General features: G+C 50.3%; 1 protein-coding gene across 1 annotated transcript in view; it reads right to left on the minus strand.

Annotated features, from left to right (window-relative positions):
* The window catches only part of NDOR1 (NADPH dependent diflavin oxidoreductase 1), a 232,370-nt gene that overhangs the window by 157,201 nt on the left and 47,546 nt on the right, over window positions 1-27,623 (minus strand). The window contains exon 5 of the mRNA XM_086921240.1: window positions 1,331-1,429. Coding sequence (XP_086777366.1) covers window positions 1,331-1,429 — 99 coding nt within the window. The remainder of the gene's footprint in view (window positions 1-1,330; window positions 1,430-27,623) is intronic.

Consider the following 27,623-nt stretch of genomic DNA (forward strand, 5'->3'; position numbering starts at 1 on the left):
CAGAAAACTGCCACTGTGGTGTCTGTCAGTATAAAGATAATCTTTCTCCATTCCAGATGTTATATTACATGTTTTAAATAGAGGGAAATGTCTTTGCATGATCACAATGGATGTTCAGATTATGGCAGCTCTCTCTACAACCATACTGAGAGAAATTTACTATTGTAAACTAACAAATTGGTGACTGAAAGAATTGACCTTTGAGTAAGTTGAATTTCTTTCATTTCCAGACAACAAAGTATAGAATCTCTTCGAATACAACTATCTTCTTTGTCTGCAGCACCAGATGTGTTTCAATGAAGAGTAAAAGTTTGCTGTAAGTCACTAATTTTCAGAAAGCCCGCTGGGCTCAGGCGGCATAAAAAATATGTCTACCCAGGTTTCTTAAGCACTGCCAGGGATCAGAGTTCCCGGTCAGTGCTTAAGAAACCTGGGTAGACGTGTAAGGACCTCCGAATTCAAGATAAATTCTGACAAATCTGAGGTTCTTAAAATGAGCTTCAGCAGGGCATCGGTTTCAAAGTTAAAAAGTCAAGTTCCAATCATGTGGGTGCAACAATCCATGAAGTATTGAGATACACAGCTAAGAAACTCACTGAATGCCATACGTAATACAAACTGGCCTAAGTTGAGGATAGAAACTGTAAAGCAAGTAGCTAAATGTAAAAACAATATGTTTCCTGGCTAGACATAATTAATGTAGTTAAAATAAATATTCTGAATGCTTGCTGTATCTTTTCCAAGCTATCCAATTTGCTATCTCTGGACAGGAAAGTGAACCATTATAGAATAAAACAGCAAATTACCTTGGGAATGGAGGTGCGGTTAAGCATGGCTCAAGGGGGTTTATCAAGCCCAAATATAATTCAGTGTTTTTTAGCATCTCATCAATGATTATAAAGACAACTGACCAGTAGGCATATCCAAATATATCCATATGGATTGGCAGGTCGAGAGCTGCGAGATCCCAGACATGAGGGCCATAATAAACTGTACTGAAGCAATGTAACTAGGGCTTTATTAGACATCTGTGATGGTTTTTCATTCTTATAAATTCATTATTAGTAGAGCGGTTTTTGACTTTAGTGAACTGACTTGCTTGGCGGAGCTGAATTTTTTTATGCTGACAAACTAAAAAAATAGATTTAAAATAAACCAAGCCAAGCTTTACTGGCCTTAAAAAAGGCAAAAAAGGCTCATGTATAAGAATCTGAAGGCTGCTTCTCAAAATGAGTTGCTAGGAATGTAGTCTGCTTCGTTAACTAATTAAGGAGCTGCATTCTCTTTTCACATTCTGCTGGTTTCCTATATAGCGTGGCTATATACTTACCCCAAATCATGCTGATCGTCTCCTAGTGCCGCAGGCAAGACAGGAGTGGCTCCTAGCTGTAGCAATCGCTTATGTAACTTTTTGGCAATGAAATTGAATCTGGTCAAAAGGGGATATACAAAAAATGTAATTCAGTTACACTTTATAGAACTCACGATCTCAGACGCAGCATTGTTAAATGAAACTATTGAACAAGTTACTTACCTTCGGTAACGATATATCTGTAAGAAACATTAGTTAGTATTAGATTCCTTACCTTAGAATATCCCCAGGCGTCAGACTGGATCCGGAAATATTTGCGTAGCAATACCCCTGCGTGTCGTTAGGCGTCGTCTCCGGCTCCGCGTCCGTCGTCGGCGTCGTCTGCACCGGGATGACGTCGTCGGAGTACTTAGACGCCGCCTATGCGCGCTGACGTCAGTTCCTAGCCACAGCTTTTCCGCGCCTGATACGCAGAGCCATGGTAGAACCAACACTGGTGCCAAGAAACTAGGGCCCTGAAAGGGGAAAACCTTAACCCTAGGTATCAGTTCGCAGAACGGGGAGGAAGGGTGGGGCGGTAAGGAATCTAATACTAACTAATGTTTCTTACAGATATATCGTTACCAAAGGTAAATAACTTGTTCATCTGAAAGAAACACGTTAGTATTAGATTCCTTACCTTAGAATAGATACCCCAGCAATACCAACCCCGGTGGTGGGACTGCGAACCAATACTCACACCAGGAAGTCCTGGAGGACTGAACGGCCAAAAAAGCCATCCCTCCGGACTTGACTGTCCAGGCAGTAGTGCCTCGCAAAGGTGTGCTGCGAGGCCCACGTTGCCGCTTGGCAAATGTCCTGCAGGGGGACCCCCCGACCCAGGGCAGTAGTAGCCGCCGTGGCCCGAGTGGAATGGGCCCTCAGCCCAACTGGAGGCTCCTTCCTAGCCAAGGAGTAGCACGCCTTGATGCATAAGACAACCCACCGAGAGATGGTCCGCTTATGCACCGCCCGTCCCTTCTTCGCACCCACGTAGCCAACAAAGAGTTGGTCGTCCACCCGGAACTGGCGTGTGCGATCCACATAGAATGAAAGCGCACGTTTTGGGTCCAGACGATGGAGCCGCTCTTCATCCTTTGAGGGATGCGGAGGCGGGAAGAAGGAGGGTAAGGTGATGGACTGCCCGATGTGGAAAGCAGAGACTACCTTGGGCAGGAAAGATGGTTTTGTACGCAACACCACTTTGTCCGGATGCACAGACAGGAAGGGAGGTTTGCAAGATAGAGCCTGGAGCTCACTCACCCTTCTGGCAGAGGTGATGGCAACCAGGAAAGCCGTCTTTAAGGTGAGAAGACGGAGAGGACAAGAGTGAAGTGGCTCAAAGGGAGCGCACATCAGGAAAGTAAGAACGAGGTTCAAGTCCCACTGAGGCATCACAAAGGGAACAGGTGGAAACATGTGAGTGATGCCTTTCAGAAAACGAGTTACTATAGGGGACTTGAACAAAGAAGGTTGATCAGGAAGCCTTAGGAAGGCTGAAAGGGCAGAAATGTAGCCCTTGAGAGTGCCCAGAGCAGAGCCCTGCTGGGCAAGAGAAAGAATGAAGAGAAGAACTTCAGAAAGAGGGGCAGAAAGGGGATCCACAGCCTTTGCTGTGCACCATGCCACAAACTTGTTCCACCGGCAGGCGTATACCGACTTAGTGGAGGAACGCCTGGCTGCCAGAATAACATCACAAACATCAGGAGGCAAGTCAAATGGCCTCAACTGCCGCCGCTCAATCTCCAAGCATGGAGGTGGAGACTGGACAGGTTCGGGTGGAGGACCGTCCCCTGCTGCTGCGACAGAAGGTCCTCCTGAAGAGGCAGACGGATCGGGAGACCTACTGACATGTTGAGTAGCTCGGGATACCAGAACCTTCGAGCCCAGTCCAGAGCCACAAGGATTACCTGGGCCCGGTCGCGCCTGATCTTCTTCAGCACTCTGCGCAGAAGTGGTATAGGCGGAAAGGCGTATAACAGACCGCAACTCCACTCGCGACAAAAAGCGTCGCCGAGCGAGTGCCGCCTTGGAAATTCCAACGCGTAGAACTGATGACATTGCGCGTTCTCTTCGGTGGCGAATAGATCTAACCAAGGCTCTCCCCAGTGCAGAAAGATGCCTTGCCACGTCCGAGTTCAGACGCCATTCGTGATCCATCGAGCACCGTCGGCTGAGTTCGTCCGCCCTGGCGTTCAGAGAACCTGCCAGGTGTTGAACCACCAGGGTCACGCCCTGATGGTCCAGCCACTGCCAGAGCCGCAGATCCTCTTGACAGAGGGTCCAGGACCCCACACCGCCCTGTTTGTTGCAGTACCACATGGCGGTGGTGTTGTCCGTGAACACCTGCACTACACTCCCCCGAACAGAGGGGAGGAGTGCTTTCAGTGCCAGACGAATCGCCCTCAGCTCCAGAAGGTTGATATGGAGCTGGGACTCCGCCGGAGACCAGAGGCCTCTGATCTCCGCCTCTCCCAAGTGGCCTCCCCAGCCCTGGAGGGACGCGTCCGTCACAACCACGTGCTCGGTTGGGGAAGGGAGAGGGATCTGCCATTGACCCAATCGCGGTCCGTGAGCCAGCACTGCAACTGTCTCGCAGTGCCATCCGAGATCAGGACATTGTCGGACAGGTTGCCCTGATGCTGGGCCCACTGAAACTTCAGGTCCCACTGCAGAGCCCGCATCCGCCACCCGGCGTGATGCACCAGAAGGATGCAGGAAGCCATCAGCCCCAGGAGCCGCAGCGTCAACCTGACCGAAACCCGGGATAGCGGCTGGAAGATGGGAATCAAAGCCTGAATATCCCGGACTCGCTGCTCGGGAGGATAAACCCGAAATTGCGCCGAGTCCAGAACAGCTCCGATGAAGAGGAGCTTCTGAGAGGGGCACAGGTGTGATTTCGGCACGTTGATGGAAAACCCCAGCTGGTGCAGGAGATCCGCCGTAATCTGGAGGTGGCTGACGACTGTCTGGGGCGAGCCCGCCTTCAACAACCAGTCGTCGAGGTAGGGGAAGAATGAAACCCCCAACCTGCGCAGATGAGCTGCGACCACCGCCATCACTTTCGTGAACACCCGTGGGGTGCTTGTGAGGCCAAATGGGAGCACAGTGAATTGAAAATGCTCGAGGCCTACCGTGAACCGCAGGTAACGTCGGTGGGCCAACAGGACGGGGATGTGAAAGTAGGCGTCCTGCAAGTCCAACGCCACCATCCAGTCTTGCGGGTCTAGGGCAGTCAAGACTTGAGCTAAAGTCAACATCTTGAACTTCTCCTTCCGGAGGAAGCCGTTGACGCTCCGTAGGTCCAAGATAGGGCGTAGGCCCCCTTTGCCCTTCTTGGGGACCAGAAAGTAGTGGGAGTAGCAACCACACCCTACTTCTGGCCCAGGAACGCGCTCGATGGCCCCCTTGGCCAAGAGGGCCGTAACTTCCTCTTGCAGAAGTTGCAAGTGGTCCCCCGACACGCGGTGGTATTGCGGTGGCATGGCTGGAGGGGTCGACTCGAAGGGGAGGGAGTAGCCCCTTCGGACGATTTGCAGCACCCACCTGTCCGATGTGACTGTGCACCAGTGGAAGAGGTGATGGCGGACCCTGCCCCCCACTGGCGTCACATGGGCCTGAAAACTCGGACTAGGAAGGTTTTGAGGCGGGAGCTGCGGGAGCGGGTGCGGACTGGCCTCGCCTGGGGCCCGACCGCCTCCCCGGCGGTTCCCACGGCCGCCACCGCGCTGGACATTCTGCTGCGGCGTGTGGCTGACGGTCCGTGTGGGGACGCCCCTTACTTGGCCACGAAAGGAGCGAAAGGCACCCATTTGCTGGTGCGGGGCCGAGAGGCCCAAGGATTTGGCCTTAGCCCTGGAATCCTTAAAGCGCTCAAGCGCGTGGTCTGCCTGGTCGCCAAATAGGCGACGGCCATCAAACGGCATGTCCAGAAGCGTGGCCTGGACATCGGCCGAAAAATTGGCGCACCGTAGCCAGGCGTGGCGTCTGACCACCACTGTCGTGGCCATCGCTCTGCCTAGCGTATCGGTGGTATCCAGTCCGCACCGGATAGAGTACCGTGCCGCATCTCGACCCTCCGCTAGGGCTTGGGTGGGTATAGCCCTGACCTCCTCAGAGCATTGTGGCAGCACGTCCGCAACCGTGTCCCACAGGGTGTGGGTGTAGCGGCCCAAGAGGCATGCGGTGTTGACTGACCGCAGTCCCAGACTAAGGGACGAGAACACCTTCTTGCCAAACTGTTCGAACCTCTTGGATTCCCTGTCGGGAGGTGCCGACAGGAATGCGGTCTGGGAGTTAGAGGCCTGGATAACCAGGCTCTCAGGGGTTGGATGGGTCGACAGGAAACTTGGGTCACCCGGAGCCGGACGGTAGCGTCTGGCCACGTTCCTTTCCACAGGCTGTCCTGAGGCGGGCTTGGACCAGGTGCCCAGCAGAACGTCACATAAGGCCTTATTGAACGGCAGCAGAGGCTCGACCGAGCTTGACTGCGGTTTGAGGACCTCGGTGAGGAGATTAGTCCTCACGGCCGCTGAGGGGAGCGTAAGGTTTAAGGCCTTAGCCGCCTGCATCAGAACTATACTATAGGCTGCCCCCTCCTCCGTAGCCACGGTTGGAGGGGAGACAAAACCAGTGTCTGGAGAGAGGTCCAGGCCACTGGCTTCCCCAAGCTCCTCTGTCCAGTCCGTTTGGTCCTGACATTCCTTTGTCAGAGGGTCCTCAGACCCCTCCCAGTCCTCTTCATCACCCAATGCCTGGTAGCCAGGATTAACAATTGGGGCCCATTCATTAAAGTAGAATGTACCCAAAGCCGTCTCGTACGGCGCCCAACGGGGCCGTGTCGACGGCTGAACGGGATTGACAGAAGAACTGGGGCCGGCGTCGACCGAAGTCGGCGCCAGTGGTGACACCCTTGGGGACGGCGCCGGTGAGGTCGTGAGGTCGACCGGCGTCGACCTGGACCCGGATCCGGAGCCGGATCCGGCCGGGGCCTGCGGCGCCGGGACCGAAGTCGCCGGCGGTGCCGAGGCCGAAGCCGTCTGCGGCGTCAGTGCCGGAGCACTCGACCCGTCAGGCCTCGGAGCCGGACCCACTGGGCCCGAAGGCGTCGTGGGGTCCGGTGGAGAAGAGAGCGACCTCATGGCCATGAGGTACCGCTCGATCTCCTCCGGCGTCGCACCCTGTTCAGGGACCCGAAGGTATGGGGCAGGATGCGGCGCTAGCGACTGCGGAGCCGTGTGGGCGGTGCCACCCAAAACCCCGGCCGCGTCGGGCGAGCATCGGGGCGGTCGGAGGAGCAATGACGCCGCTCCGACCTCTTATGCCTCTTACCTGAGGAGGAACCAGAAGACCGATGCCGACTTCCGGAGCTGCGAGGGCTCCGTCCCCGCGACCGATCCCTCAACCTCCCATGGGACCGGGACCTCGAATGGCGCGGGGCCGACTGCCGGAGCTCGAGCCGCTTGCGGTACCGCTCCCGCCTAGCCTTCGACGTCAGAGCTCGACAGTCGGAGCAGGAACGGTCGTCGTGGTCGAGGCCTAGGCACTGCAGACACCGGTGATGGGGGTCGGTACTCGACATCAGTCGACTACACCTCGAGCAGGGCTTGAACCCGGGCATCCCTACCGGCACCTGAAGAGTCGAGCGACTCGAAGAAGATCAAAAATGATCAAAAAAGTTTTAGTCAAAAAGTGACTAAGGGGTAGAGCTTCTCCGGATCTGCGCTAGATGGCGCAGAAAAAAGAACTGACGTCAGCGCGCATAGGCGGCTTCTAAGTACTCCGAGGACGTCATCCCGGCGCAGACGACGCCGACGACGGACGCGGAGCCGGAGACGACGCCTAACAACGAGCAGGGGTATTGCTACGCAAAAATTTCCGGATCCAGTCTGACGCCTGGGGATATTCTAAGGTAAGGAATCTAATACTAACGTGTTTCTTTCAGATAAATGTCGATTTGTTTTCCATACTCAGTGCACCATTTCCCATCATTGGAAAAGATAGCTGAACATAATCAGGCTGCACCTAAGTTAAACTTACAGCACCCATACAGGATCCTTTTGACCCAGCCGCAATCAGACATTGCCCTTACTGCAGTGCTCATTCCTACCTTTGCACTGATAAGTACCACTACTTCCTACCATGTGGCAATTACTTATACAAACGAAATCACCTACGGTGATTTTACATGCAGAATGGGTGCAAATACTGATCGGGTATTATTATTCATTATTTTACATCTTGTGTTAATGGGACACAATTATTTGCAACATCTGTGGGCAACATGGCTGCATCTGTGCCTACAAATTACAGCTCTGTATAAATGACCTCTATAGTGAAATACTATATTACTGTACTTATGGCTGAGAAAAAGATATGCTTAACGATAGTGGAAAATAAAATGACAACTCTGGCCGCAACGGGAACATGGCACACCTAAGTAGAGTGCAGGTCCTAATGTGGCTTAAAAAAGAAAAGTGCACAACCAGAAATGCAGTGAATAAAACAAATTAGCCCACCTTCCTCAAGGAAGAAGATTTTGAAAACACTACCTCAAATAGTGCATTTTGAAGCACAATTTAACTTAAATGTGTTAAAAAGGATAATGACTTCAGAGCCACAACCCTTCCCCTTGAAATAGCCATGTATTCCTGAATTACCGTCATTATCTGGTTAGAGTCTAGAGAAAGGGTAGTGACACATGTATATTCTACTAGCAGCCCGTACCGACGTTGTCCGGTTATTAATTGCTGCCGCCCAGTAGTATATTGTTTTGTAGGATTTCGTTTAGATAGCATTTCTTATCTGTGACAGGCCTGTGAAACGCTCCGATTCACAGTGCACTGCTGATGCACTTAAGAGTGCGCGTTCAGTAGTGTGTGAACTTGAGTTTCCCTACTTTATTTTTCCTTACAATATTATATAGCGCGAACATGACAAGATGGCATGAGCACAATTTACATTACAGAAGAACACATTCATTTGTGGTAGGCACGGGGAGACAAAGCGATTTGCCTGGAATCAAAGGATGTTGAGCTGATGCCGAGATTCAAACGTAGCTCCCCAGCTCTAAAGTTCGCAATTCTAGAACTTGTGGCGGGAGGTGTGTCTAAAAGTGTATGTCGGTGCTGACCATCAATGAGAGGGACATGGGCATTTTTCAAATCCGTGGTAAAAAAATATGAGTATGTTGCTGGAGATGTGGGCCGCCGTGCCACCAATGTACTTACCGGGGGAGGATAAACACCCATTATTCTGCAACTTTCTTTCCGCATACCATCACTCCGCATACTTTCATTACGAAAGTACCATGACTCCGCAATGCCATTATAACGCATGGCATTACATTTTATATGCTTTTACCATGCATACATTTACAACGAAATTCGTTGTAAATGCATGCATGGTAAAAGCATGTTTTTTTTAATGTTTGGATAAGGTAAGTATGGGTATAGGGGTATATGTTTTGGGGTACTGAGGTATATGTTTTGGGGTGTTTGGGTATTTTAAGGGTTCAGATATAGTTTTGGGTTATGGGGTACAGGGGTAGTTTTAGGGTTTAGGGATAGGTATGGGTTTTGGGGTACAGGGGTATTTTTAGGGTTCAGGGCTAGGTTTGGGTTTTGGGGTATAGGGGTATTTTTAGGGTTCAGGGGTAGGTTTGGGTTCTGGGGTACAGGGGTATTTTAAGGATTCAGGGCTAGGTTTGGGTTTTGGGGTACAGGGGTATTTTTAGGGTTCAAGGCTAGGTTTGGGTTTTGGGGTGCAGGGGTATTTTAGGGTTCCGGGGTAGGTTTGGGTTTTGGGGTACAGGGTTATTTTTAGGGTTCAGGGCTGGGTTTTGGTGGGGTACAGGGGTATTTTTAAGGTTCAGGGGTAGGTTTGGGTTTTGAGGTACAGGGGTATTTATAGGGTTCAGGGCTAGGTTTGGGTTTTCGGGTACAGGGGTATTTTTAGGGTTTAGGGATAGGTTTGGGTTTTGGGGTACAGGGTGTATTTATAGGGTTAAGATGGGTTAGTGTTTAAGGGTGTTAGGGTATTTTAAGGAGTAAGGGTGGGTTATGATTATGGGGTGCAGGGGTATTTAAAGGGAGCAGGGTGGGATTAGCACACGATATGAGACATGGCATGAAGGGTGGAACGTACCACACGCCCCCAGCGTTTGTCACGCCCCCAGCACAAGTCTACAGCACAACGCAGACACGCCCACAAGGGACTACTTTGCTGGCACGGTTCTTTTACCTTTTAAATGTATATGGTGGGCGTCTGCATAGCCTATGTCCTGCTGCGACTGCCCTTTCCAACGCTGTATTGGGTGTTGTGATCGGTGCTGTGGTTCCTGAGATGACTTGCCTCAAAGGTTTGGGCTCTCTCTTTATTATATTAGTATGGATATGGATATGGATAAGTGACTTCTTTGGTTTGGGTAGCAGTAACTTCACCATGCTATTTTTCTGGATCATTTGATAAATATGCAAGGGAAACCTCTTGCCTATAATTTTTTAGTGAAAAAGAAATCAGTTTTGAGCTCAGTCGAATCCTTAAAAATTTACAATTTTCTTCTGAAGTACACCTCCACAGCCTAACCACCACCCTCCTTTTGCAGCCACTCCAAAGCAGTCCCATCAAGGGGACCACCACCATTGATGTGCAGGGTCGGCCTAGGCTACGAAAAGTCCTATCGCATGCAGAGTTCAGAGATGGACTCTCTGAATGGGTGGTAAATGCACTGTTGTCTTCTTCGCATCCCCAAGTGTGGAGTAACAGTATTATAGGAAGATGACTAGTAAATACTCTAGTATCTGTGAATATCATTTGAATACTTTGGAGACAGGCAGAAGCTGTTGGTCTCCCAAAACACAGTGGACTGTGCCAGGGAGAGTAGTTTGACACAGAACCTGCCCTCAACATCGCAAGGGCCCGTGTCTCAGCAGGGATAACTAGAGAAAGTAGTAGCTGTCCATGTCTCTGTGGCCAGGCTCAGCCACCAGAATTGGGTCATGGCAAGAAGACATTAAGTGCTCAGAGTCGCCCATCAGTTAAGTTGGAGTTAGAGTGGGGGCAGGAGAATTGACATATGTTTTATGGCTTATGTTGGAGTAAGGGAGGCGGTGAAATAAAATGGAAATGTTTCATTGGGAAATCGTGTAGTGGCCATCTTTTACATCTTGTCAGTTGTATATTGCACAACACCATTACTTATGTGTATGCATTTCCACGCTGCCTTCGATACTTCTAAGGTCCTTTCTCTGGTGTTGCATGTAAGTACATGCAAATAATATTAGTGCTGTGCCTTTTATGCAACTGGTTGTCAAAGGGGGCTGGGGATAGCCACCAGATCTGTGAAAGGAAGCCAGAGTCATCTGTGCCAAGGAAGAGTCACTGAGCATGCAGACAACAGCACAGATATCGAGGAGGAAGTGGTACAGTTATACTGCTAGAAGGCACAGGTAACTGTCATTGAAAAAGAATGGACGGACAGTCCTCTGCTGAATGTAAATACAGAAGGGACATGCCTAAAGCCGCACATGTATGAGCATCCCCCTGTTGTGTTGCAAAGTGCATTTAAGTGTGTAGGCATGTTGCTGTTGACAGGTGTTGCCAGGCAAATACCTGCATCCAACAATTGTATGTGCAAATGTGCCCACATATGCAGAAGCCATGACCTCTGCCAACGGCATTGCATCATCATTTCTAGGATGTTGGCCTTCCAGAATATGTTTGAATCCTGTACACTTACCAGAAACAAAGCACACGTGTGTTATGTTATGTTATGATATTTTTATTTGTACCGCGCACAGCTGCCCCAGCAAAGGGGCGTCCTGGCGCTTTGAAAAGGTAAACACAACACAGCATTAAGAGTGGGCAGAAAGGGAAGGAGACACTTCAAAGGAACTAAACAAATAAAAAGGTCTTGATAGCCCGTCTAAACTGAAGGAGCTCATCGATGGCCCGGATTTGTGGAGGAAGAGAATTCCACCAACTTGCCGCCAGGACTCGAAAGGAGCGGCCACCAACTCTGCTCAGCTTAAAACGCGGGACCACTGCTAAGTTCTGGCCTAACGATCTAAGAGTGCGGGAGGGGACATAGGAAACCAGCAGTTTCTCCAAGATTTGTGGGGATGTACCCTTGATGATTTTAAATGCATGGCAAAGAACCTTGAATCTAATCCTCTGCTGCACAGGGAGCCAGTGGAGAGAGCGCAGGGTATTGGACACCGAACACCGCCTAGGCAGACCTGTCACCAGTCGGGCCACAGCGTTTTGAACCCGCTGCAGTCGAGAGAGTTCTAACTGGTTAACCCCCGCCAGTAGTGAGCTGGCATAGTCCAGCCTGGACAGCACTGATGCTTGGACCACCAGTTGTCTTGTGGGTGCATCAAAGAATTTGAGGATGGGTCGAAGTCCTCTGATAATGCCATAGCAAGAAGCCGCCACCTTCTTGGTATGACAGATGAAACTCAGAGAAGGATCAAACCACACCCCCAGGTTTTTTATCTCTGCCGCTGGGAGGGAGTCACACCCAAATCCGAAGGCCACCATTTGTCGCCCCACAAAGCCACCTGTTTACCAACCACCATAATCTCCGTCTTCTTGGTGTTTAACTGGAGACAGTTGGAATTCATCCAGTTAGCCACTTCCCGCAGACCCTCACAGAACCTGGGAGCCTCCAGACCTGAGTCCCCGCTCAGTGTGACCACCAGCTGTGTGTCATCTGCGTAAGAGACCATAGTCAGGCCCCACCGCTTGACGACCGCAGCCAACGGTCTCACATACAGATTAAAAAGGGTGGGACTCAGTGATGACCCATGTGTGACTCCCTGGTCTAACGGGTATGATGAGGACTTACCGGGCGGGATCGCCACCTGGAATGACCTATCCGTAAGGAAGGATCGAAACCAGCGCAAGGCGAGGCCAGAGACGCCCACCTCCTCAAGACGCCGAAGCAGAATCCCGTGCGAGACCGTGTCGAAGGCGGCACTGAGATGTAATAACAATAGTGCCGCCGTCCGACCCGAATCCAGCACGGAACGCAGATGCTCGACCATCGAGACAAGGGCCGTTTCTGTGCTGTGACCCGCACGGAACCCGCTCTGAGTAGGATCAAGAATGTTAAACCTGAATAAAATGCACGCGGACTTGCGTGCCTTCTTGTGGCTGGGGAAGCAGCCGAGAGTGGCGCTAGCCACCCTGCAGCGCCATCAGTATAGTGGGGGGATTTCGCTCCCTAACCTCGAGGCGTACTATTGGGCGGAACATCTCGCCCCGATCAATGAATGGTTGCATGCTGCAGCTGATCACCCCACATACGCCTTGGAAAGATCTAAATGGTCAGGTAAGTCCATCTTCCACTATCTCTATGGGGAGAAGATGGGACGACACTTCCTCCCGGCCACCAGGATTACGATCACAGCTTGGAATAGAGCGTCAAAAAGAATGGGGTGGGACACAAGGCCCACTAAACAGACGCCATTATGGTGCTGTAGATGGCTGGGAGAGCTACATAAGCTGAAAGGCTTCGGAAGGTGGGACGACATCGGAATCACCACAGTGGGAGACGTGATAGCAAAAGGGGACTTAAAAACCTTCCAGGCACTCCAGAACGACTTTGGCCTCCTCAATACCCAATACTTCAAATATGTCCAACTGCAACCCGAATGGAGGGCACAACGCATTACACTCTCAGACATTCCAGAATATGCTCCACTTGAGGGTAGACTGCTCCAGGAACAGATAGGGAGGGGGGCGGTGTCCCTCACGTATAAAACCCTGACCAATAACATTCTGGGGGATTTGCAGAGCTTGCGTGTCAAATGGGAGGCAGACGTGGGTTCCATGGAGGATTTGGACTGGGAGCTAGCACTCATGCACCCACGGGAAGTGGCCATCAAGTCGCGGCTGCGACTCATTCAATTCAAAGTGCTACACAGGTCATATTTTGACAGGGTGAGGCTGTTTAGGATGGGCAGGATACCGGACGCGACATGCCTTAGATGCCGCCACCAGAATGCAGATTTTCTCCATATCATCTGGGGCTGTGATGTCATTCAGGAATACTGGAGGGCGGTGCTCCGGGAACTGGGGGAGGTACTTGGGGCAGACATACCACAAGACCCTAGACTGGCGCTGCTGGGTATGACCACTGAAATAGACCTGCCCCGCCCCCTGTGTATCTTCCTGGTGTTAGCGCTTGTAGTGGCAAAACGAGACATAGCACGACGCTGGGGGGCGCCTGAAAAACCAGACTTGGAGGAATGGAGACGAGGGCTAGACCTGTACATGGCGGCGGAGAGGGTGACCTACAAAGCTAGGGGTTGTCCCAAAAAGTTTCGGAGGGTGTGGGCGAAGTGGAGACACCATCACGGACTTGAATGAGTGATTATGCCGCGAGGCCCACGGGATCCGGTTTAAGACAGACTGAATGTGGGGATGCCTTCATTGTAAATATGTACTTTACTGCCCGGTTCCTACCCAAGGAACTGGGGGACCACTTGAGTAGGGGAAGGGGAGACCAGGATGTGGGTGATGGGAGGGAGGGGGTAGAAGCCTGCTGTATGATAGTCTTAGGGGGGGGGGTTTGTTTTCTGGTCAATATGTTACTGGTTTGAAAGCAAGAGTTCTATTGAGGGGCACTATGTCTCCTGACATCAGAAAAGTTGCGTGGTTGACGGCCAGAGCGGAATGTTGACGCTCTACCGTGTGCAGATCTATTGCCTTTGTGATCCTCCTAATGCAACAATAAAAATTTATTTAAAAAAAAAAAAGAATGTTAAACCTACCAAGATGGTCTGAAAGAGTGGCATTCACATGGGCCTCTGCTATTTTCGTGGCCCAAGGAAGAAGGGAGATAGGGCAGTAGTTTTCAGGCTTAAGGGGGTCGAGGGTCGCCTTCTTCAGGATTGGCGTGACTACTGCCTGCTTCCATCTGACGGGAACCACTCCAGAAGAGAGGGACAGGTTGATCAAGGACAGCACCGGGGTGCGGCAAACCGGCGCCAGGGTCTTAAGTTGGGCCGGTTTCAGCGGGTCTGCCGGAGATCCAGACTTGATTTTGGCGCTGAAAGAGTCAAACACCTCCAAAGATAAGGGGGGTAAGATAGAAAGACACTCCCCCTCACCTAAGGTGCGACCAACCTGCTCTAGCGTCAGGGAACCCGTTGGGAAAGTGCAATAGATGGCTTGCACTTTTTCATGGAAGAAAGAGGCCAAACCCTCACAGTGTGCATCCGAGCATATTTCCACTGCAGTTGCTCTCTTCACCATCAGGTCCTTTAGAACTTTAAAAATAAGTTTCGATGGATTGGCAGGATTCTGAAACTATTGGGCATAAAAAGAGGCGCGAGTTTGACACACTGCCCTGTGGTAGATCTTGACCGTTGCCAAATAACAGATCTTCAAATCTGGGTCGTACGACTTCCTCCATAATCTTTCGGCCTGTCTACAGGTCCTCTTAAGAGATGCCAAGGTGCTGTCATACCAAGGACCCGGCTCCTTCCGATGATACTTGGACCAACACATAGGAATCAGAGAATCGAGGGCACCAGATATCCACTCACAAAAGGAGTCGTATCCACGATCAACCTCGGTGAGCAGACCTAAGGGAGCCTCCTCAAGCAGATGATAAAAATCCTCCAGTCTCAATTTGTTCCAGTGTCGTTTAAGAACAAGTCTGTCCTGTGATAGAAAAGGAGAATCAGACAAAGAGCATGCCGTTTTCAACAGCATGTGGTCTGTCCAGACCAACTGGGAGGAACCAAGAACTCTGAATCCTTCTAGATTTGTGAAGAAAGGGTCAAGAATATGACCACCTCTATGTGTGGGGAAGGTAATCATCTGCGAGAGCTGTAGAGCCTCAAGATCCGCCAGAAAGCTCCTAATAGAGGGTAAAGAGGGGCAATCCAAATGGAGATTAAGATCTCCCATAACATTAAAATGTGCACATCCTAGTGCCTCTGTACTAAACGCAGCCCGGAGGCCGATAAATTAATAAACCAGAGAAGGTAAACTGGTGACTAAACGCTATTTTAAATCGAGCACCCTCACACCCCGAAAGTTCAGCGGCTTTCCACTCGCAAGAAGTTCAGCGGCTTTCCACTCGCAAGGATAACACCGTTTGGTGGCCATCGCAATGCCTCCACCTCTAGTCGTCCGATTTAAAGTAAAAATAGCATACTCTGGGGGAAAGGCTAGGTTAATTATCGAGGAGTCAGAGTCCTGGAGCCAGGTTTCCGTCAGGAAAAGCACATCCGGTGAGCCATCAATGAGAAGATCGTAAACCTCCTGATGGTGCTTTACCACTGATCTGACGTTTAAGCTCCAGATACTCAGGTCCCGTTGTCCTGCCCTCTTTGTAACAGGAGTAGAAAGCCCCAAGGAGCGTATAAGAGAAGGGGGTTCCAATGACCAAGCACCACACCTACAATGATATGGGTCACAAAGTTCTAGAACATACCAAGTAGATTGTTAAAGGATCGTGCACTCAAGGGTTTCTGAACACACAATGCCTTTCAGTAACAGCCACAAGTGTGTAATTCCTGCGTTCTGGCCAGAATCCTTGAAGGTATGAGTTTTGCTATATAAAACTTCTTTTTGATGTACTCTTTACTGGCAAATTATACCAAAAACTTCAAAAATAAAGGGAAAATCAAGGTATAAATATAATAAAAACATTGTCCAAAGAAATTTAAAATCGGAAAATTTAGAGTAGGGCTGTCAACCCTAGGCCTAATCCTCACCATATGTTCAGAATAATCATAAAATTAACTTTAAGAGAACACGTAAAATAGTGAGTATTTGGAAAATCTGGCATGGACTTAGGGAGTAGTGGTGGGAACATGCTCGGTTACCAATATAATCCTGGGGAAAAATAAAAAATATAAGTAGATTAAGTCAAAGAAAAACACTGTTGTCTATGTACCATCTCTTACATCAACAGGAAACAGTCTGAGGTGTGCTTGTAATGTTGTCAAACAAGTGACACCCCTTCAATGAAAGAGCTAAAGCAAGCTTTTCATGTAAATTGTTTTTTGCAAAGATTACTAGGTGTAATTTGGCATGGCAACTGGAAAACTGCATTGACAGGTCATGCAGAACTTCTGTTACAAATGCCACCTACTCCATCAATTCTCAAAATAACAACGTCTCTGCTTGAAGATGGCATATGACCATAAATTAACCATCGGTATTTACATGCAATAACCCCATATTAAAAATACCCTTTGTATTAGAAAATGTTTTACATGTAGATTAGGAGGAGTAGGATGGTGTTCTTTGCAGCTGTTTTACAGGGTTTACATGATTTGTCTGAAATAGAGTGTGGAGTGGCAGTGCTAGGCAGGGCAATACACTATCTAATGTCCTATGGCCGGGATGCCCGTCACCCCCTCCCAACACAATCCCCAAGGATGGGAAGTCGAACGCAGTTCTGAACTTTTAGAAGGCGGGAGGGAGTCACCCTCCCGGCCGTATTTATTAAAATATGAAACAAAATTTAAAACATTAAATAAAAGTTTCATAATCATGTACAATTTTCATTTATTACATTTCAATGAAGCCATGTTCTTTGGCTAACCTTAACAAATCTCTAATACAAAGGTTTCCTAGCCGAGTCTAACATCCTGCAAATGCATACATTCTAGATTAAAATTGTACATCCTAGCATTAAGGGCCAACGGCAAGGTCTTAACCGGTGTCAGATCCCTACTACAAAAAACTCTCGCCCTCGCGGTGTGAGTGGAGGCCGCGCAGAGGACTGTACCCTCCTTGCCAACTCTAATTTCCCTTGTCTTGTCGGGGGCCCCCCTTTCCGCTCGACGCCATCTTAAAGGTCGTCCGAGCGCCCGTGTGAGGTATCTGTAGGAAGGACAGCGTGGACTCCCCCTCCACCCCCACACTCTCTATCACATCCGCCGTCGCGGATATCCGGGCCCCGGGAAATTCGTAGGAGGGGCATATAGCCGCCTCCTCCCCTGGAAGGGGCCTATGGCCGTCTCCCCTTAGGCGACCCATCCTTAGTGGGTGCCGCCTCCCAGTGGGAGGGGCCAATGGCCGCCTCCCCCCGGGCGCTCCCATCCATAGTGGGTGGCGCCCCCCTCTAGGGACCTTGAAATTACTGCTCACCGATCATGACCTTACCGCCCGACCAAAAAATAAATACGACATTTGTTTACCTACTAAGGGAGAAAATATCATCCTGTCTAATTGTATCCAGCTGTTTACTCCTAAAAGAAAAAACAGTATCCTACAAACAGTAAACAGATCCTCAATCTAGACATTCATTTTTCTTCTATACAGAGGGAAAAATGGGGTTATCAGAGCAAAACTTTATTGCAAAAACCAAACATTGCCATAAGGGGCTGGTGGGTGGGTCAAAATTGCTGCTTGTTCCGTCGAGGGCTCACGAGCAACGAGTGGGTGCAGCCTTCAGAGCACAGGAACAAGAGGACGCTTCTTCGGATTCCCGCTCTTTTATTCTTCTTCGGGAGGGCGTGTACCCTCCCCAGGTACGCCTACTGGGCGTGGCCATCGGTGTAGGTGTCTAGGACAACCCCTCTTGGGCGGGAAAAGGCGCGCCCCGGGTACGCCGCTTCGGGCATACCAGCCGAGACACGCCTCCCGCCCAAAATGGTTTCCCAGGAGGATCGGGGCACCCAACCATACGTTCGGGGGGGACCGAGTGGTAGCCCCTTTCCATATGGCCGGGATGCCCGTCACCCCCTCCCAACACAATCCCCAAGGATGGGAAGTCGGACGCAGTTCTGAACTTTTGGAAGGCGGGAGGGAGTCACCTTCCCGGCCGTATTTATTAAAATATGAAACAAAATTTTAAACATTAAATAAAAGTTTCATAATCATGTACAATTTTCATTTATTACATTTCGATGAAGACATGTTCTTTGGCTAACCTTAACAAATCTCTAATACAAAGGTTTCCTAGCCGAGTCTAACATCCTGCAAATGCATACATTCTAGATTAAAATTGTACATCCTAGCATTAAGGGCCAACGGCAAGGTCTTAACCGGTGTCAGATCCCTACTACAAAAAACTCTCGCCCTCGTGGTGTGAGTGGCGGCCGCGCAGAGGACTGTACCCTCCTTGCCAACTCTAATTTCCCTTGTCTTGTCGGGGGCCCCCCTTTCCGCTCGACGCCATCTTAAAGGTCGTCCGAGCGCCCGTGTGAGGTATCTGTAGGAAGGACAGCGTGGACTCCCCCCCCCCACCCCCACACTCTCTATCACATCCGCCGTCGCGGATATCCGGGCCCCGGGAAATTCGTAGGAGGGGCATATAGCCGCCTCCTCCCCTGGAAGGGGCCTATGGCCGTCTCCCCTTAGGCGACCCATCCTTAGTGGGTGCCGCCTCCCAGTGGGAGGGGCCAATGGCCGCCTCCCCCCGGGGCTCCCATCAATAGTGGGTGGCGCCCCCCTCTAGGGACCTTGAAATTACTGCTCACCGATCATGACCTTACCGCCACAGGCCGGATAGTTGACCGGCTATCCGGCCTCCCCCAAACTCCTCCTAAAGGTCATGTAAATGTGGGATACTTGTAAAGCGCACTGTTACTCTACCCGAGTGTCCTGGCGCTGTAAACCGCTGGGGAACCCGTCCTGGTTTTCCCTGTGAGATGGTCCCTTTCTGGGTATCTCCAGGGTGAAACCAGGCATCCCCGGCGTCTGTGGGGGGCCGTTGTAGAGATGAGGCAAGCTTAATGCCCAGAGTTACCGAGTGTGTTCCCTGGTTAGAGTAGGCACTGAGGCGAGAATTATCGAGTCCGTTGACCCCTGGTCCACGACCCTGCCGCGTTGGGAATTGAACCCTGGTCCCGGGCCGTTCTCTGCTTACAGGTCTGCCGCCTCTAACCAGTGAGCCACACCTCTCCACTTCCTCAAACCCCTTAGCCATGCTATGAAGTCTCCTATGAGTAAAAACATTCCCCTCCCGGGACAGGTGAACCCCATCATTCAGATACATGTGATCACCCCGAATACACCCATGAGGAATGCTATGCAACTGCGCAGAGCGAAACAATTTTGTTGTTAACCTTCTTCACCGAATGGTTCAGTGCTGACACTGAAAGGCCCCCCCGCCATACCTTTCTGGGAATCATGTGGCACCAGGCAATCGTGCACCCCGGGATTCTTTTTGCCAACCAGCTAACGGCAGACAAAACTTGCTCGAGTAATACTCGTCTACCCAGTGTCACCAAGTCATTGCCCCCCAGGTGTACTATGACTACAGATGGCGGTGACCTCTGCCGCCCTAAGAGACCCTCAACAAAAGATTCGAATTGGTCAATACAGAGCCCGCCCCTTCCGTGGAAGGCCACTCTGTACCCGTATTCCCCATCTGCGCGAGTCGCGTCACCTGCTTTGAATACGTCCCCGGCCCGCCTCACGTATGAGTGGCCCACGACCCAAACCACTCTCTCCTCAAGCGGTGATCCATGACCGCTGGTCCCCTGGTACTGGGTCGACTGCAAATTTCGCCCCGCATGACATGCTCGCGAAACTGTAAATCAAACAGAAGACAAGAAGCGTGAGTGCATGTCACTTGACTTCACAACATGTGCAATCGTACATACCTTTTGAAACAATTCGAGGACCGTCGTCCCAACTGTTTCACTTCTTCAGCACTCTGACCCCTGGCTGTAGCCTCAGTAGCAGCCCCTATCCTAAAGGAGTGGGTCCCGAAATCGCACGGGTCCATGCCCGCCGCAGCGATTGTCAGTGCTAGCACCCTCTGGAACTGAAACTTCGTCAGCGGGGTGCCATCGATGTGCCTCAGCAAACTCCCCTCCCTTGTATCCGCCCTCAGTGCCAAGTATTCCTCTATACACATTATCGGGCACGTGGGGGACCCTCGCATGCGCTGGACAACAACACTGTTTCCCATAGCTCCCTGGTCAGTTTTGGACCTAGCTATCGTGACTACCATCGAATCACCCCTGATTAGGATGTGATCCCTGCACAAGCCTCCCTCCACATCTTTCTTATTCCTTGCGACCAGTTCGCTCACCCACATCGCCCCATGGAACGCTAATGCGAAAGCTGCCCGGAACAGAACTGCTTCGAAGTGGGAGGAGCATGTCGTGAATAGTTTCCCAATGAGTAGGGACAACCTTTCTAAGCCAATCGGGCGCCTCTCGTCTTGCTTGCGACCCTCAAGGCGCTGCCAGCCGCGAAGGGCTTTTTTCGCCAAAAAGGAACCTGTTGGGTCTTTGATGCCATGCACCTGCGCCATGAATAAGATGGCCGCCCTGTGTCTATTGGCCGTTGCCGCTGATCGGCCTTCCCTGTGCAGTGCTACCAGGAACCCTAGGAAGGAATCCTCCTGACCCCAGTTCTGACTACCTGTCGGACCCAAAAATGCACAATAGGAACGAAACGCTCCATCATATGCCTTCCTTGTCCTGGGGGCTAAGCTTGCTGCCACGAGGTCTTGTAATCCGGGGCACCGATTAGCCAGAGTGCTTCGGGGAGTGGTGCCGCCGCTAGGTCCGCTGTAGGTAGATAACCCCTGAACGCCTGCATATGTGAACGAGAGAGTGCATCAGCCGCATGATTCAGTACACCCGGCACATGTTTCGCCCTGAACTGTACATTCAGTCTCATGCAAAGCAGCACAACTTCCTTCAACAATCTCAAGATCCATTTGCAGCGTGCTGCCTGATTGTTAATGCATTCGACGAGTCATATTATCGGACCAAAATACCACAGAGCGGTCTCTGAACTCGTCCGGCCATGCCATCAGAGCAACAAAAATAGGGAATGGCTCAAGGAACCCTATGTTACCTGTGAGACCGCTGGTGTGCCACCACGTCGGCCATGTTTGCGCCGACCATCGATTACCAAAGATGGCGCCAAATCCCACGCTCCCCGCCGAGTCAGTCCACAAACCCAGCTCGTCCGAAGAGGCTGGCGGCTTGTTCCATACTACTCGACCGTTGAAGTCCGCCAGAAATGCCAACCAAATGCGCATATCCTGGCGAACCTCTGCAGACAGTCTCGTGCGGTGGTGTCCTTCCTTGAGACCCACCATAGCTTGTGCAATAGAGCGTGAAAAGGGGCGGGCCATTGGTATCACTCTCAAGGCAAAGTTAAGCTGACCCACTGCTTGCTGTAACTGGTGCAGGGTCACATTCTCCTTACTAAGGCAAAGTTCCAGGGAAGCTCTAAATTTAGATACCTTCCCCACTGGCAACCGGAAACATCCCTCCACAGAATCGAGCTCAATTCCCAGAAACTCCAGTGAAGTAGATGGTCCAACCGTCTTACCTGGTGCCGATGGGACTCCAAACTCCCTCATGAGGATGCAGAAATCCTGTAGCACCTGCGCACATTTCGTGTCGCCGGCTGCTCCCAAGAACAGAAAGTCATCTAGGTAATGCATAACATGCCTATGCCCTGTGGCCTCGGTGAATGCCCACTCCAAAAAACAGCAGAATTTTTCAAAATAGGCACAAGAAATGGAGCAACCCATCGGCATGCATTTATCCATGTAATAACGTCCTTGGAACGCAAAACCTAGCAAACGCTGATCCTGTGGGTGTACCGGGAGCAACCGGAACGCTGATTCGATATCTGATTTCGCCATCAGTGCCCCGGGGCCCAGGCGATTTAACATGGTGACGGCATCATCGAATGATGCGTACCGCACCGAACAAACTTCTGGGTCAATAGCATCGTTTACAGAGAAACCCCTTGGAGCAGACAGATTATGGATCAGCCTAAATTCCCCCGGGTCCTTCTTGGGGACCACCCCTAATGGGGAACAGATGAAACCCGCCACTGGCGGGCGCTGAAAAGGCCCAGCCACCCGGCCCAGGCTCACTTCTTTAGCAATTTTCCTCTCCACCACACCTGGATTATGCTGTGCCGAAAGCTGGTTTTTACAAAAAGGTTCCCCACGAAAATCCCCCGCCGGAATGTGGAAGCCATATAAGAATCCCTTCCTCAACACCCCAGCAGAGACATAATCAGGGTATTTGTTCAACCAAGGAGTCATAGCCATGAGATCAACGGGCGTAGGCAATTGTACATAATGATCCACCTCAGTCTTGCTTGGACCCTCCTTTACCTCCCGACCCGCTATTCTTCGATCTGCATGAATTCTCCGGGTGAGAGGAGTTCCCACAACCCGCACACACATGCTTGAATCTACATGTACCTTGTGGTCTGTTACAGTTGCCTCTATTGAAGCCCCAACAGACCCCCCGCTTTCCACCATTCCCGCCGGTTTTCGGCTGGTGATCACCGCCGGTGCCTGCACGAAAGGGCACCGCGGGCTTTTGGCGGGAAACCCCCGACCCATTCCCACCTGGCGAGGATGTCCCTGCCGACCCAGGCAGGAGCTGCTTATGCCAAGAGATAGAATCGAGGCAATCCCATGTCAGAGAGGAATCATACTCTTTCGCTTTACGAAATTTCATGTCGTAACCTTTCCATTCGTCCCCCTCATACATTTCATAAAAATCCATTATACGAGCCTGATAACAAGACAGTTCGGTCAATACCTCGGGCTTACGTTCACCAATAATCGCAGTAAACATTGCAAAGGCCTTTGCCCAATTCGTTATCGTCTCCTCCACCCTGAACTCCGCCATTTTGGCGCGCCAGACGCTCGGGTGCCACAAATCTTTCTGCGTTTTAGCATACTCCATCTCGCGATGGTCAGTCAACAACGAAAACATATTGACATACTTGTCTGCCCATATCAATTCTTTCGTGGCCAACGGGATATGTTGAACCACCCTCTCCCGTCTTGAGGGTAATGAGCCCTCCCCCGCCACTGGCAAAGCGAGCTTACCCGGTTCGGTCGTTGTTCCCGCCGTTTTCTCGAGCCCAGCCGCCGGTCCTTCCGGTGTCACCTGTGGGGAAACAAGAGGGAGATTCGCCTTCGCGGCATCTCGCGACTGCCGCAACTGCTGGATTAGTAATTTGGCCTCTTCGGCCGTGTCTCCGGGCGCCGTAGCACCCCCTGCCTTTTTGTTGAGCCATGCGGCCAACTGGGTGGCCAATTCAGGAGGCATATCCTCATCGGTAGCGGGCGTAATCACAACCGGAATCGGTTGACCCGCGTCTGGGATTGGTACTGGGTCATCGGCTGGTACGGCAGGGATAACTGGGGGCACCTCAGGGACCGGAACCTCCCCTGCAACCGCCCTCCTCTTGACCCGTTTCCCTCTACCCTCGGGGACGACTCCCGGCCGGGCCTATTACCTTCTTCGGGTTACCCGGCTTGTTCATTGCGGCCAGTTGTTTCTTGATGCCCGCCATATCACGACCAAGCGCTGGGACTTGTCCGATGCTTCGTTCCATTCTCGTCATTCTGTTCACCAACATGCGAAGCACTTTGTTTGTCTCGGAACCCTTTCCTGCCTTCTTGCCAGACATCGCTTCGATAATTCGCTCCGAGTCGATCAACACGGTCCGAGATCCTTCGCTTCGAAGTCACTGAAAGAGAAACACAAAAATTACAAGTTCCCAAAATTGCTGCTTGTTCTGTCGAGGGCACACGAGCAACGAGTGGGTGCAGCCTTCAGAGCACAGGAACAAGAGGACGCTTCTTCTGATTCCCGCTCTTTTATTCTTCTTCGGGAGGGCGTGTACCCTCCCCAGGTACGCCTACTGGGCGTGGCCATCGGTGTAGGTGTCTAGGACAACCCCTCTTGGGCGGGAAAAGGCGCGCCCCGGCTACGCCGCTTCGGGCATACCAGCCGAGACACGCCTCCCGCCCAAAATGGTTTCCCGGGAGGATCGGGGCACCCAACCATACGTTCGGGGGGACCGAGTGGTCGCCCCTTTCCATTATGTCTGGCCAACCGTTTCTGCTGATCCCGGTGCAAGAATCAGCTACTCAGTGTGTGTGTAAACCTGTTTCCAAACTGCGGTAAAAAAATGAAATAAGCCAAGAGCAATTTTCCAAATTGAAGCATTCACCTTACTAAACTAACTGGAGTGTACAAGTTTCCAGTGCAAATTAAAAAGGGCATCTAGGGATCTGGTAGCCACTGCAATTTTGATTATAGTTCAGATTAAGACCAATGTAGGTCCAATTAGTCAAAGGGTTTTGGTAAGAGAAGCAAGGTGTTAGCATGGGTTAGCACTAACTATCACAATTCCTGGGCGAGCAGATCTTCAGAAGCCCATATCATAAAACTGGACACTGGCTGTCAATATGTTCTGGTTCAACTCAATGGTTCAACTAGGTTGTAATGTTTTATGGTGTGGCTGAAACCACAACTCAAAAATTGAGTATCTCAGAAACCGTAATAGCCATTGAGATGGTTTAAAGGGTTCTACCAACAGAGACACAGACCACAGTCAACAGAGCTCAAACTTATAATGTTGAGTCTCAACCTCCATGTTCCTCTGGGCCATGGAAGAAAATCAGTACGGGTCCCATGAGTGTATCTGAACAGTGCTGGATGGTGTAGACTCGCCATTATAATGCTACTTGAAAACGTCCGAAGTTGGGTGATCCTTAGTTCCTTGTTTGTGAATTTAAAGAACTGTCTACAAGCTTTTTGTATCTCCTGGGTAGCGCTTTCGACAAGCCAACCTACATGCCCAGTTACAGTCAGCTGTGCCTTCTGCATTTCCGCTTAGTCAGAGGCTTCCTCTGCAACGGGCTTTTCACCTGTGTAGGTCTCCATGCTTTCAGACTGCATAAAGCTTCCACCAGCAAATATTCGCTCTGTATTGGTTCACAGAGCCTCTTCTAATCCAGACACTGCACAGGTTCTCTTACACTGAAGGCCTTCTATTTTCTCAAGGAACACTGACTGAATATCAGAGTGAGCCAATGTGCATGCTTATTTTATATTGGGCAAGATAGATTGTTAAACATACTGTATGTTGGTCAAAAGGTGTGAAAGAATTAATTCAACAACAGTTTAAGAAAGTGCTGTATCCATACTAATATAATAAAGAGAGAGCCCAAACCTTCGAGGCGGGTAATCTCAGGAACCACAGCACCAATCACAACACCCAATACAGCGTTGGAAAGGGCAGTTGCAGGAGAAGGACATAGGCTATGCAGACGCCCTCCATATACATTTAAAAGGTAAAAGAACTGTGCCAGCAAAGTAGTCCCTTGTGGGCGTGTCTGCGTTGTGCTGTAGGCGTGTGCTGGGGCGTGTGGTACGTTCCGCCCTTCATGCCATGTCTCATATCGTGTGCTAATCCCACCCTGCTCCCTTTAAATACCCCTGCACCCCATAATCATAACCCACCCTTACTCCTTAAAATACCCCAACACCCTTAAACACTAACTCATCTTAACCCTATAAATACACCCTGTACCCCAATACCCAAACCTATCTCTAAACCCTAAAAATACCCCTGCACCCCAAAACCCAAACATAGCCCTGAACCCTATAAATACCCCTGTACCTCAAAACCCAAACCTACCCCTGAACCCTAAAAATACCCCTGTACCCCACACCTAGCCCTGAACCCTAAAAATACCACTGTACCCCAAAACCCAAACCTACCGCTGAACCCTAAAATACCCCTGTACCCCAAAACCCAAACCTAGCCCTGAACCCTTAAAATACCCCTGTACCCCAAAACCCAAACCTTCCCCCGAACCCTAAAAATACCCCTGTACCCCAAAGCCCAAACCTAGCCCTGAACCCTAAAAATAACCCTGTACCCCAAAACCCAACCTACCCCTGAACCCTAAAATACCCCTGCACCCCAAAACTCAAACCTAGCCTTGAACCCTAAAAATACCCCTGTACCCCAATACCCAAACCTAGTCCTGAACCCTTAAAATACCCCTGTACCCCAAAACCCAAACCTACCCCTGAACCCTAAAAATACCCCTAAACCCCAAAACCGAAACCTAGCCCTGAACCCTAAAAATACCCCTGTACCCCAAAACCCATACCTATCCCTAAACCCTAAAACTATCCCTGTACCCCATAACCCAAAACTATACCCTTAAAATACCCAAACACCCCAAAACATATACCTCAGTACCCCAAAATATATACCCCTATACCCATACTTACCTTATCCAAACATAAAAAAACATGCTTTTACCATTCATGCATTTACAACGAATTTCGTTGTAAATGTATGCATGGTAAAAGCATATAAAGTGTAATGCCATGCGTTATAATGGCAATGCGGAGTCATGGTACTTTCGTAATGAAAGTATGCGGAGTGATGGTATGCGGAAAGAAAGTTGCGGAATAATGGGTGTTTACCCTCCCCCGGTAAGTAAATTGGTGGCACGGCGGCCCACATCTGCAGCAACATACTCATATTTTTTCACCACCCACTTGAAAAATGCACAGGTCTCTCTCATTGATGGCCAGCACCGACATACACTTTTGGACACACCTCCCGCCACAAGTTCTAGAATTGCGAACTTTAGAGCTGGGGAGCTACGTTCGAATCTCAGCATCAGCTCAACATCCTGTGATTCCAGGCAAATTGCTTTGTCTCCCCGTGCCTACCACAAATGAATATGTTCTTCTGTAATGTAAATTGTGCTCATGCCATCTTGTCAAGTTCGCGCTATATAATATTGCAAGGAAAATTAAGTAGGGAAACTCGAGTTCATACACTACTGAACGCACACTCTTAAGTGCATCAGCAGTGCACTGTGAATCGGAGCGTTTCACAGGCCTTTCACAGATAAGAAATGCTATCTAAACAAAATCCTACAAAACAATATACTACTGGGCGGCAGCAATTAATACCCGGACAACGTCGGGACGGGCTGCTAGTTGATTTTATATAGTCCATTATTAGAGTAGAATCTCAAATTTTAACAGTACAGATATGTTCCTGGTATTCACATAGGTGGGGTTACAAGTACATTAGAGGGTATGATGGTCTCTTTATTTTCCCAGCATAAAGAGTAGAAAGTATGTATAGAGATTAATAAACATAGTCTAGCATAACACTTATTGTTTGCATAGATTTTTGGTGGATGGTAGAAGAAAGAGTGGCCAGTGAGACATTAACATTTCTGTCCAGAAAATAAAGATCATGTGCTTATTAGGGTATACAAAGAACCACAGTCTTATTTGTGAGCTTACAGTTGGCATGGTAAGGGTGGGCCCCTAAAACCACATAGCATGGCTGATCACATAACGCTTGATCCTGTGTCACTCCTCAGTGTCCCATCAGAGAACATGCTATGGCTGGTTGCGTTATACAGAACCCCTTGGGGGACCAGTCACACTAAACAGCATGGATGTTTGCATAATGCCCATTTTCATAGATGGCTTCTTGCCACTCCACTGTGTCTTCCTAA

Source organism: Lissotriton vulgaris, chromosome 5 (assembly GCF_964263255.1).
Source record: "Lissotriton vulgaris chromosome 5, aLisVul1.2, whole genome shotgun sequence".
NCBI lineage: Eukaryota > Metazoa > Chordata > Amphibia > Caudata > Salamandridae > Lissotriton > Lissotriton vulgaris.